The 12,255-nt window shown below is 52.9% G+C and overlaps 3 protein-coding genes across 3 annotated transcripts in view; 1 reads left to right on the top strand and 2 right to left on the bottom strand.

The window, feature by feature from the left end:
• Nucleotides 1–3,592, top strand: part of PSMC3IP (PSMC3 interacting protein) — a 5,426-nt gene extending 1,834 nt beyond the window's left edge. Inside the window, 8 exon segments of the mRNA XM_006156016.3 lie at nucleotides 113–213; nucleotides 341–430; nucleotides 2,034–2,145; nucleotides 2,625–2,685; nucleotides 2,687–2,765; nucleotides 2,852–2,905; nucleotides 3,311–3,370; nucleotides 3,454–3,592. Of these exon segments, the coding sequence (XP_006156078.1) occupies nucleotides 113–213; nucleotides 341–430; nucleotides 2,034–2,145; nucleotides 2,625–2,685; nucleotides 2,687–2,765; nucleotides 2,852–2,905; nucleotides 3,311–3,370; nucleotides 3,454–3,510 (614 nt within the window). The 3' untranslated portion in view covers nucleotides 3,511–3,592.
• Nucleotides 3,593–3,719: 127 nt separating this feature from the next.
• Nucleotides 3,720–9,523, bottom strand: LOC102494661 (max-like protein X). Its single transcript, XM_006156014.3, has 8 exons — nucleotides 9,372–9,523; nucleotides 8,986–9,022; nucleotides 8,426–8,515; nucleotides 8,057–8,163; nucleotides 7,724–7,823; nucleotides 7,438–7,537; nucleotides 6,893–7,094; nucleotides 3,720–5,071 (listed from the first exon to the last, which is right to left on the bottom strand). Exons 1-8 carry the CDS (start codon nucleotides 9,411–9,413, stop codon nucleotides 5,015–5,017), a joined length of 735 nt encoding a protein of 244 aa, XP_006156076.1. The 5' UTR covers nucleotides 9,414–9,523; the 3' UTR covers nucleotides 3,720–5,014.
• LOC102482706 (max-like protein X) lies at nucleotides 9,491–12,238 on the bottom strand. The gene is made up of 6 exons (XM_006156060.3): nucleotides 11,539–12,238; nucleotides 11,153–11,189; nucleotides 10,593–10,682; nucleotides 10,224–10,330; nucleotides 9,775–9,990; nucleotides 9,491–9,529 (listed from the first exon to the last, which is right to left on the bottom strand). Exons 1-6 carry the CDS (start codon nucleotides 11,578–11,580, stop codon nucleotides 9,491–9,493), a joined length of 531 nt encoding a protein of 176 aa, XP_006156122.1. The 5' UTR covers nucleotides 11,581–12,238.
• Between the last annotated feature and the right edge of the window lie 17 nt (nucleotides 12,239–12,255).

Genomic DNA, 12,255 nt, shown 5'->3' with positions numbered 1-12,255 from the left:
CGGGACGCGGCGGCGGGAGGTAACGGCGGCTTGGGCGCGGGGCAGGCCCGGGAGGTGAGGGAGTGGGCGAGGAGGGCGGCCGAGTGACCCTCCCCTGCGCCCCTCCTCACAGCCGCCGGCATCCTCCTGAAGTACCTGCGGGAGCAGAACCGGCCCTACAGCGCCCAGGACGTGTTCGGGAACCTGCAGCGGGAGCACGGACTGGGAAAGGCGGTGAGGACCGTGTCTCGGGACTCCCTCCCCGTGGGACCCCGAATCACGCTAGGGTCCTGCCCGCTCCGGCTTTCCCCACCGCGGGTGGAAACTCCCGGAGTCTGATTGGCGCCCCTCCCTCCGCCAGGCGGTGGTGAAGGCGCTGGAGCAGCTGGCGCAGCAAGGCAAGATCAAGGAGAAGACCTACGGCAAGCAGAAGATCTACTTTGCGGATCAGGTGAGACCCTGCGCAGATGACCCGGAGCCCGTCAAATGCGAATCAGCGCCTACTCATCAACTCTTTGGCAGAGCTGAGGCATCTCCTGAAACTCGCCTGTCTTAAGCCTTTAAAAGGACCTCAGACCTGGGACTAGCAGTTGACTTAATGGCTCTGTCGCTCTTAAAAAAAAAATGCATGGGGCCAGCAGGGGGCACTGTGGTTAGGGCTCAGGACTCCCATTTGGCTGACCACAATTCACGTCCCAGACCTGGCAGCTTCCTTTCTCACTTTCTCGATCTCTAGTCAGATTAAAAAAGCTGTACCTGGGAACCAGCAGTTAGCGTAATGGCTATGTCGCTGGAATCCCACGTAGTCGACCGCGGTTCGTGTCCCGGACCCGGTGGCTTAAAACTCACGCCAGGCACGTGTGCGTGCGTGCCCAAGATCCCGAGAGGAGAATGGAGGAGAAGGGATTGCGGCGTGACCATCCCCCCTGGGGGGTGATTTCTCGCTTTCTGTCTCTATGTCTCTCTCTGTCTGTCTGGCGAGCGCACGCGCCCTACAGTGAAAATCTCTCCAAAAAAATATAAAAAAGCTGTACCTGGGGACCAGCAGTTAGGGTAATGGCTATGTCGCTGGACTCCCACGTAGTCGACCGCGGTTCGAGTCCTGGACCTGGTGGCTTAAACTCACACCGGTTGCGTGTGCGTGCATGCCCAGGATCCCGAGAGGAGAATGGAGGAGAAGGGATTGCGGCGTGGCCATCCCCCCAGGGGGTGATTTTTTGCTTTCTATTGCTCTTTATGAAAAAAAAAATAAAGAAAAAAAAGCTGTATCTGGGAACGAGTGGGTGGTTAAAGTGCTGGACTCATACATGGCTTACCATTCAAGTCCCAGATCCAGTGGCTTCAAAATCATGCTAGGCACATGAGTGTGTGCATGCCCAAAATCCCGGAGGAAAATGGAAAAGGGATTCAGCATGGCTATCTACCCCTAGTGCGGTGGTTTTTCACTTTTCCTCTCTCTGTCTCTCTGGGGAGTACATGTGCAAAAGCAAAGCAAAACACGTGATCAGGATTTGGCATGCAAGCTGTAGTTTGCTGACCCCTGCTCTAGAAGTTCACTTTGCCTAAGCACAAAGTCCAAAGTGCCCAGGCCAGCATTCATGTCCTTTGTAACCTTCTCATCACCAACTGACATATCCCACTGATCCCCAACACAGTCCTTTCCTAGCAGCAGTCTCTCATTGGAGGAGCATTAAGATTTCTACTGAATCCCATCTAAATAGATCCCATCTTACCTCCTTACCTGTCCAGATTCTCCCTCTTGAGGAGCTGTAATCTAGGTTTCCCCATCTTGGGAAACCCTTCAGCCTAGGGAGTGTTTTCACTAAATGGAAAACTTCTTCTGTTCAGTACCCTACCCACCCAGAAGCTCCTTGAGGACGGGCATCAGGTTTCAAAGGTTACACCTTCCTCATGGGCCCAATACTCAACTGAATGATTTTCTCAAAACTATTGTACCATTATTGCCCTTTAGAGGGTTTGGGAAATACCAGCTGTGTGTTCCCATCTTTGTGCCCCACATCAGTTCACTCCCTCTTTCCCCTTGTCTCTGGCAGGACCAGTTTGATACAGTGAGTGATGCTGACCTACAAGGCCTGGATGCCCAGGTTGTGGCCCTCACTGCTAAGGTGCAGAGCTTACAGCAGAGCTGCCGCCACATGGAAGCTGGTAGGACTGGGTAACCCAGGGACGGTGCCCATGGGGTCATTATCTGGAGGTCAAGCGTTGCTAAGTGAATGTTAGTTGACTGCAGTGTATTGTTTCAGCTAAGACCCTTTGGCTGGGCCTGGCTTAGGCATAACATAAAAAGAAACAACAGAACAAATGGCTTTTGGGTACAATGGGCAAGGCTGTATTTGCTTTCCCTGCCGTATAGCATCACTTGCCTTTATTCCCGTGTCTTTAAGTCTGCTCAACCTCACACTCCACCACTACTTAGAGATGGAGGGGGAAAGAAAAATAGAATAAACTGGTAATTCTGCAAGCCTTATTTTCCTGAGCATTTCCATCAATTCCATAATTTCCTTAGTCTGGATAGATCTTATAGCAAGGTGGAAGCTGGTCTCCCACCTCAGGGAGCACCCACAGGGAAACAGAGAACCCCTTCCTTGGGAGTAGCAAACCATCCCAGGGGGATGTGGTTTCAGAACTCAAGGAGTTAACTAGTGCCCTGACCACACCCGAGATGCAAAAGGAGATCCAGGAGTTTTTTTTGTGCTAGCTACACAGAGAGACTGAAGAACATCAAAGCAGCCACCAATCATGTGACTCCAGAAGAGAAAGAGCAGGTAAGTTGGGACAGAAGGCTGGAAGCCTGGAGGGCTGAAGGCTCCTGTGGCCTGTGGGGTTAGAGAAACCTGTTTCTTCCTTCCAGGTATACAAAGAGCGGCAGAAGTACTGTAAGGAGTGGAGGAAGCGGAAGAGGATGGTAAGTGTGTCGGAGCTCTAAGGTATGTCCTGGCACTACTTTGAAAATGGCAACGGGACCAGCAGATGGCGTAATGGTTACATTGCTGGACTCCCATGTAGTCGAGCGCAGTTCGAGTCCCAGACTCGGTGGCTTAAACTCACGTCAGCGTGCATGTGTGCCCAAGATCCCAAGGAGAATGGAGAAGGGATTGTGCCGTGGCCGTCCCCCCGGGGGGTGATTTCTCCCTTTCTGTCTCTCTCTTTTTGGCAAGCACACACTCCCTATAGCAAAAAACTCCCCCCTCCCCCCCCAAAGAAAAAAGAGAAAAAAAAGAAAATGGCAGCTACCAGAGAAACTAGCTTGATGTCATGGATCCAACAGGAAATGCCCACCTAAGACAGTGTGGTTTTCCTCTCTTGTCAGGCAACAGAGCTGTGTGATGCGATCCTTGAAGGATACCCCAAGAGCAAGAAGCAGTTCTTTGTAAGTGGTGCTCTCTCCCTGTCTTGCTCCCCTGGAGTCTTTGCCTAGGTACATTTTGCTCACGGTCTCTCCCTGCTCCACAGGAGGAAGTTGGGATAGAGACAGACGAAGATCACAACGTCAGGCTTCCAGACCCCTGAAAGGCCCTCTGCGCGGACTAGGGGATAGCAACGTGGCAATGCCCTGTGCTGGCTACCTTGTTTAGGTTGGCTTTTTTGTTGTTCCTGCTGCGTTCCACTTTGAGCAGAGCTGTCAGGAGAGACACAGACCATAGTGTTGGGTGGAGGGAGTGAGGCTGGTGAATGCAAGTGCACACTGCAGTGGCTTGTGCTAACACTTGCAACAGTGCTACAGGAAAGCATCTGGCAGTATTTATTGTAATATAGTTTGATATAAAAATATTTAATTTTGCCTTGATAGTCAGATCTCCCAGATAGCAAAACTGAGGAAGGCAGGAGTTCAAAGAGACAAGGGTAGAGGTACTATTCATCAGCACATGAGTAGCCCACACTTGACCCAGAGTCTCCTGGGCTTACACACCCCAGGAGACCTTTTGAATACTTTGACCTCACCCTCAAATCCTGGGAGAATGTCGGCAACATAGAGATGGCAGAGGATCAGAAATGCTAACAGGCTGAAAATGGTTTTGAGGCCTGGTTAATTTTCTGAAATTACAACTTTTGGAAAATTGCATCACTGTTTAGAAAAATTAAAAATTCAAACACACAGTGCTGCATGACACTTGCCTTTGCTGTGGGATGCTATTACCCATGGGACCAGTTAAGGCAGAAGCTGGCTTGGGAGGTTGCTGGCCAGCAGTATGGTGGTTAAGGGGCCAGATCCCACATGGCCAACTGTGCGGTTTAGTCCTGAACATGGTGGCTTGAGAAACACTCCAGGCATGCATGTGTATGCACATATGCCCAAAAATCCTGAAAGGGAGAGATGGAGAAGGAGTTGTGGCCTGACTGCCCCATGGGGGTGTTTTCTCATCCCCAATACTCCTGTAAGCACATGTGCCTTCTGGCAAATTATAACAAAAAGAGATTGCTTCCCCGTCAACAAGAGCATGGGAGGAAAGGTGTGTGGTGAGGACAGGAACCTGGAAGCACTGCCTTGACCTGGCCAGAAAGCCTTGGACTGCCCAGGTGACTTTAGTGGAGCCATAGTGGCCTTGCACTCTGCCTGGCTAGGGGAGCATTTCTTCTTACCCCTTTTCCTCATCCAGCTACTACCAAAATGGCCACACTTGGGCTGAATTCTGCCCTAGAGACTAAAGAGAGATTGTTTCCAATATAAGAGTAGGAGCAGAAATCAGGCTCAGAGAAAGGGCTGAGAGATAAGGAACTTTTCAGGGTGCCCAGAACAGACCCCCCACCCCAAAAACTTCCATGGGAAAGGGGCAAGTCTGAGTTAAGTTTGAGTTTTACAGTCAATATAATAAATTAATCAAAAGCTTTCACAAAATAAACAGCCCAGCCCCACTGAAAATCAGGTGAGGCTGGGGAAACCAAACACCAAGTAGAAACCAGCTGACCGGTGTAAGGTGTTGCAGTTCAATCTCTTAAGCCCAGGAGCTCTATGGCCAAACAGGAGGAGACTCAGGGCCACTTGTAGGTCGTTCTACAGGTTTCCAAGAGCAGGTCAGTAAAGCTGATTTTTCAGCTGGTGCAGGACGCCAATCACAATCTCTCGGAGGGTCTGGCAGGGGCAGCAGAGGGAGACAGACAACACTCAGGTGAGGGTACCAAGCCATCTCAGGGATGCTGGCTTAGAGCAGGCTGCTCTTTAGAAAGTGCATTTGGGGACCAGCAGATGGAATAATGGTTACATTGCTGGACTCCCATGTAGTTAACCATGGTTCAAGTCCCGGACTAAATGGCTTAAAACTCATGCCATGCGCATGTGCACATGTGCCCAAAGTCCCGAGAGGAAAATGGAGAAGGGACTGTGGTGTGGCCATCCCCCCTGGGGGTTGATTTCTTGCTTTCTGTCTCTCTGGTGAGTGTACATGCCCTATAGCAAAAATCTCTCTTTAAAAAAAAAAAAAGTGCCCTTGAAAATAGCCCCTGGGAAGTTCTAATGTCCAGTCTACTCGAAACTGTCCCTAAAACAGGATAGAGAAGTAGACAGATATGTGATAAAGCAAATACAGTAAAGGTTACTGGCAGAACTTAGGTGGTTAAGTACAAGACTGTATAGTGGAAAATTCAGCATTTCTATATGTTTAAGGTGTGTAACAATAGAAGTTAAACGAAGTAAAAATATCAGAGACAAGTTCATGCCCTGAAAAAAAAAAAAGAAAGAAACAGACCTCAAAAGCAAAAGACCTCAGTGTGGGGTGAGCCTGGTTAAGTGCAGTGTATCTGGAACTGGATCCCACATGGACAACCATGGTTTGATTCCTGGATCTGGCAGCTTAAAAAACATTGGGTACATGTGCACCCAAAATCCTTTTGGTTTTTTTTTTTTTTTTAAGAGAGATTTTTGCTATAGGGTGCGTGTGCTCACCAGAAAGACAGAAATAAATCATGAGGGTGGGGGGAACTGGGAGCGAGGCCATGTCAATCTTTTCTCTATTCTCATCTTGGGATCTTGGGCACGCAATCACATGCACCTGGCATGAGTTTAAGCTGCCAGGTTCCGGCCTCAAACGGTGGGCAACTACATGGAAGTCCAACGACATAACTGTTATGCCATCTGCTGGCCCCCTTTTATTTTTTTTTGAAAGTATGTGCTCGAAATCCTGATGAGAAATGGTGGAAAGACTGCAGTACAACCACTTCCCACTTAGGGGACACTTTCTCCCTCTTGCTCTGTGGTGAACACAAATACACTCTGGCAATTAAAGAAAAAACTTTTTAAAATAAAAAATAAATACTTTAGAATAATACCATTGGCACATCTCCATTACAAAAACAAACAAAAACCCCAGGGCAGTGGGCCTGAGCAGGGTTCTGGAATCTGCATTTATCTTTTTAAAAGAGATTTTTGCTATAGGGTGTGTACACTCTTCAGAGAGACAGAAGGTGAGAAATCACCCCTCTAGGGGGAATGGCCACACGGCAACCCCTTCTCTACCGTTCTCGTCTTAGGATGTTGGGCATGTGGCCGGTGTGAGTTTCAAGCCACTGAATCCAGACTCAAACTGTTGGTCAACTATGTGGGAGTCCAGCAAGATAACCATTAGGCCATCTGCAGATCCCAGGAACCTGCATGTTTCTAAAAATTCTGCTTGTGGCGATTCTGTACACGGCAGCCAAGGAGTGGCTAATGAGGAGCGACGCCATGGGCTAAACAAAAGCTGAGGTGCTGGGCCTAGCCTTGAGCGAGTATTCACATCAGACTCGTCAAATGAAACTATAACATGATGACACAGCCAGATAGCCACGAGAGAAACAGAAGAGTACTGGAAGTTGCAGAAACATTCTTAAACCAGAAAGCAGCTACCCTGCTTTTCTGAACACATAATGGCTTGGGCCACTGTGCATGAAAGTAGGGAAGAAACCTCAGACCCCATACCTGAGGCTTACAGTGCTCTTCAATCCAGCTGAAGACACAAGCTGACAACTCCTGGAAGCTGGCCACAGAAATGGAGGCATTGAAGGACTGGAACAGGGAGTCCATGATGCCTTGGAACACGTTGAACTTGACCTGGTCAGAGACCTGGTCCTCCCCCTCGTGGGGGTTGTCCTGGTGTGCCTTCACAATCTGCTCGTAGTTCCTGAAAGCATGCAGGCCAGGGTGCTGGGTGTTACAGCAGCTCCACCAGCCCAGAGAGAATGCGCACCCCTGCAGCAAGGGGATTCCCAGAGAGCTTGTGGGATATATTCAAAACCAGCTAGATGCTGCTTCTAGGTTAGGAATAAGGACCCCTCTTCAACCTTCCTTTTATTAACCCAACAGGCCTTTCCTGAGTGTGTGCTTAGTGGCCAGCTCAGAAAGGGAGAGTACTATCTGCTGTGTTATCTGATGCCACCTTTAACCGGGAAGGGTATGCGCTTAAGTCGCCTTAGAGTCCCCTCAGAAGTTCTGGTTTGGTTCCCCCAGATCAGCACCCCTCTTACACTTTCATGATCTTTAGGGCTGTGACATCCTTGCGTAGTGTGGACACCTCCTCCTCCTGCTTTTTCTTCTCTTTATGCAAAAACTGAATGTAGTCAATAGCTGGGGTAGGGGCAAGAGGAGAGCGTGGGCTCAGGAAATCTCAAGCAGGTTGCTTTTGTTTCCCCATCCTCTGCCTATCCCGCTTACAACCACCACCCCAGGGTAAGCCAAGAAGGGTGTACGAGGTACTAGTCTTTTCACAGCCCCTGGTGGCTCCAACCCCTCCGACCCTCTCCCTAGCCATACTCTTCTGTAGAACGATGGCTTTGCTGAGCTTCTGGGAGCCAATGGAGAAGTCCTGCTGCTGGCAAGTTGGCACGATGGTCTGAAGGTCATCATAGCCTCTCTGTGGAGACAGCGGGGGTGGGGGGGAGATTCCTTCACCCTGAGGGAGTAGGGCAAACTGGCACAGAGCTTTTCTTCCATGACACCAGGTTCCACGCTCACAAACAAAAGGCTGGGAAACTAGAATAAGGGAGGTTTTCACACCCAGAGGCTAGCCCAGCTGCCCGCATGGGTGTCTGAGACTAGAAGGGACCAGGATAGGGCATCTGAAGTGCGCAGGGCTTCCCCAGTCACCTTGATGGCATCCCTCCTTTTCTGCTCAGCCTGAGTGTGTGCTCGCCGCCGCCGGTCCTTGTAGGATTCCTTGTAGGACTCCTGGTGGTAATCACTGTCCTCGTCATCTACACTCAGAGGTAGGAGCAGGGAGAGGTCATCCTGGGGTCCAGTGGGGCCCAGCCAGCCCACCTTTCCCAGCTGGGAAGAACCCGGTGCCTAGAGATGGCAGGTGGGCAGAACCTAAAATCCCAGATGAGGTAAAAGTGCAACCCCATGCCTGGCACTTGGCTCAACACCGCCATGTGGATGGCTGGAGCTTCAGTGTCTAGGAAAGACACTAACACCATGGCATGTCTGAGTCCCCCCAGGGGAAATGTTGCTGCTTACCTGTGTTAGGAACAGAAGAGGCACTAGTGGAACCGATACTATTAGCTCTGGAGACTACACTCCCCTTGCGGGTGCTTTCTACAAAAAGCCCTGGGAAAGAGAGGCCCCAGTCACTAAAGCGTAGGGTGGGGAGCCCTGCCAGGTACTCAGACTGTTGGGAGCACCAGGGCTTCCTTAAATGCTGACCTCTGCCCTTCAACCCAAAGTCAGCCATACTGGGCCACCCAACTTCCTGCTACACCATGCTGTGATACTCCTGTCCCCGTGTCTACACTGCTCCGCAGGCCTGCAGTGATGCCCCAGCTCACAAAGGGGCATCTGGGCGTGACGCAGATGAGGGGTTGACCAGCTGTCACTGTTTCCATTGCTTCTGTTCCAGAGCAGAAGGAACTAGGTGTCACCCTCTGTTGCTTCCTGTCTTCCAGTTCCTCCCTCGCTGTCTCAAGCCAGGAACTCCCGCAGGGACAGTGGACTGTGCCCAGGTGTGGCTGGCAAGGCCACGGCAATCTATGTAGCGGGAGTGTCACTCTAGAGGTGAAGAGGACGGGGAGGGCACTCACCAGGGTCCAGGCTATTGTCACTGTACGCATACTCCACCTGCGCACCAACGAGAGAGACCCATCAGATCTCCGCCCCTGGGGAAGGCGCTCCTCACGCGCGTACACGGACACCCTGGGGTACGCGGCAGCCCGGGGAGCCAAGACTGGAAAGACCGTGTGACCGCAGCACCCCCCTCAACCCCCAGCTCTTAAAATCGCGCACACATGCCTCGTTTGTCTTCCCACCTTAGCGCGCGCAGGGCGAGCACTGTCTTCTCTGCGCCCCAGGGTCGGGAGAGCGAGGGGTGCTCTGGGGACAGGAGGGAAGCCCCTCGACTTCCGGACCCTCTACATGCACAAGCCCCTCACTCCCTCCCCCCGCCGGCATGCGCGCCCACGGGGCTTGCCTTGACCCAGGGGTCCTCGGGAGAGGCGCCCGACTCCGTCATCCTGGACCCACCGAACCGGAAACTAGCCAGCAGGGCCGCAAGGAAGAGGCCAGGTTTGCCCACGTGACCCAAATCCCTCAATCCAAGATCCGAAGGCGGAGGGCGGGGCAGGGGTACTGCGCATGCGCGGCGCGAAGGCTTTAAACGCTTATCTGCGCCAGCTAAGTCGCGCGTTGGGAAGTGCTACCGTTAGTCCTTGCCCTCCTGTGACGTGAAATGGGGTCCCTCTAAAAAGCTTGCTTGAAGAGTATCACACTGTGCGCGCACGCGCATTGGGCCAGCTGGCTACGCTGCTCTGTGGGCGGTCTGTCCCTCCCTCAAGCGTTCCCCAGACAGCGCTGTTCTGGCCAGTATCCCTCGCGTTATCGGACGCCACCGGGCAGCGGGCTGTGTGAGGGCAGAGATCTTCCAGCACGCAGCCGTGTCTGGCAGGGCACCTGTAGAATTCAACTCTTGCAAAAAGCCTATTACTGTATGCTGGTTCATAGATGAGGAAACTGAGAATGTTAGAAAAGCCAATGGAGAAGTCCTGCTGCTGGCAAGTTGGCACGATGGTCTGAAGGTCATCATAGCCTCTCTGTGGAGACAGCGGGGGTGGGGGGGAGATTCCTTCACCCTGAGGGAGTAGGGCAAACTGGCACAGAGCTTTTCTTCCATGACACCAGGTTCCACGCTCACAAACAAAAGGCTGGGAAACTAGAATAAGGGAGGTTTTCACACCCAGAGGCTAGCCCAGCTGCCCGCATGGGTGTCTGAGACTAGAAGGGACCAGGATAGGGCATCTGAAGTGCGCAGGGCTTCCCCAGTCACCTTGATGGCATCCCTCCTTTTCTGCTCAGCCTGAGTGTGTGCTCGCCGCCGCCGGTCCTTGTAGGATTCCTTGTAGGACTCCTGGTGGTAATCACTGTCCTCGTCATCTACACTCAGAGGTAGGAGCAGGGAGAGGTCATCCTGGGGTCCAGTGGGGCCCAGCCAGCCCACCTTTCCCAGCTGGGAAGAACCCGGTGCCTAGAGATGGCAGGTGGGCAGAACCTAAAATCCCAGATGAGGTAAAAGTGCAACCCCATGCCTGGCACTTGGCTCAACACCGCCATGTGGATGGCTGGAGCTTCAGTGTCTAGGAAAGACACTAACACCATGGCATGTCTGAGTCCCCCCAGGGGAAATGTTGCTGCTTACCTGTGTTAGGAACAGAAGAGGCACTAGTGGAACCGATACTATTAGCTCTGGAGACTACACTCCCCTTGCGGGTGCTTTCTACAAAAAGCCCTGGGAAAGAGAGGCCCCAGTCACTAAAGCGTAGGGTGGGGAGCCCTGCCAGGTACTCAGACTGTTGGGAGCACCAGGGCTTCCTTAAATGCTGACCTCTGCCCTTCAACCCAAAGTCAGCCATACTGGGCCACCCAACTTCCTGCTACACCATGCTGTGATACTCCTGTCCCCGTGTCTACACTGCTCCGCAGGCCTGCAGTGATGCCCCAGCTCACAAAGGGGCATCTGGGCGTGACGCAGATGAGGGGTTGACCAGCTGTCACTGTTTCCATTGCTTCTGTTCCAGAGCAGAAGGAACTAGGTGTCACCCTCTGTTGCTTCCTGTCTTCCAGTTCCTCCCTCGCTGTCTCAAGCCAGGAACTCCCGCCGGGACAGTGGACTGTGCCCAGGTGTGGCTGGCAAGGCCACGGCAATCTATGTAGCGGGAGTGTCACTCTAGAGGTGAAGAGGACGGGGAGGGCACTCACCAGGGTCCAGGCTATTGTCACTGTACGCATACTCCACCTGCGCACCAACGAGAGAGACCCATCAGATCTCCGCCCCTGGGGAAGGCGCTCCTCACGCGCGTACACGGACACCCTGGGGTACGCGGCAGCCCGGGGAGCCAAGACTGGAAAGACCGTGTGACCGCAGCACCCCCCTCAACCCCCAGCTCTTAAAATCGCGCACACATGCCTCGTTTGTCTTCCCACCTTAGCGCGCGCAGGGCGAGCACTGTCTTCTCTGCGCCCCAGGGTCGGGAGAGCGAGGGGTGCTCTGGGGACAGGAGGGAAGCCCCTCGACTTCCGGACCCTCTACATGCACAAGCCCCTCACTCCCTCCCCCCGCCGGCATGCGCGCCCACGGGGCTTGCCTTGACCCAGGGGTCCTCGGGAGAGGCGCCCGACTCCGTCATCCTGGACCCACCGAACCGGAAACTAGCCAGCAGGGCCGCAAGGAAGAGGCCAGGTTTGCCCACGTGACCCAAATCCCTCAATCCAAGATCCGAAGGCGGAGGGCGGGGCAGGGGTACTGCGCATGCGCGGCACGAAGGCTTTAAACGCTTATCTGCGCCAGCTAAGTCGCGCGTTGGGAAGTGCTACCGTTAGTCCTTGCCCTCCTGTGACGTGAAATGGGGTCCCTCTAAAAAGCTTGCTTGAAGAGTATCACACTGTGCGCGCACGCGCATTGGGCCAGCTGGCTACGCTGCTCTGTGGGCGGTCTGTCCCTCCCTCAAGCGTTCCCCAGACAGCGCTGTTCTGGCCAGTAGGTCAAACACCCGCAGAACTCCTCCCTCACGTTATCGGACGCCACCGGGCAGCGGGCTGTGTGAGGGCAGAGATCTTCCAGCACCCAGCCGTGTCTGGCAGGGCACCTGTAGAATTCAACTCTTGCAAAAAGCCTATTACTGTATGCTGGTTCATAGATGAGGAAACTGAGAATGTTAGAAAGTCTAATGCTTATTCAAATACAGCTAGTCAGTGGTGGGCTCAGCCTGGCTAGCTTCAAAGGCCAAAGTCTTGAAACCAGCAGATGGCGTAATGGTTACATGGATGGACTCCCACGCAGTCAACTGCAGTCAGAATCCTGG

This window comes from Tupaia chinensis, unplaced genomic scaffold (assembly GCF_000334495.1).
Source record: "Tupaia chinensis unplaced genomic scaffold, TupChi_1.0 Scaffold000477_1, whole genome shotgun sequence".
Classification (NCBI taxonomy): Eukaryota; Metazoa; Chordata; class Mammalia; order Scandentia; family Tupaiidae; genus Tupaia; species Tupaia belangeri.
The sequence above is the reverse complement of the archived record's forward strand: the minus strand, read 5'-3'. Positions and strand labels throughout refer to the sequence as shown.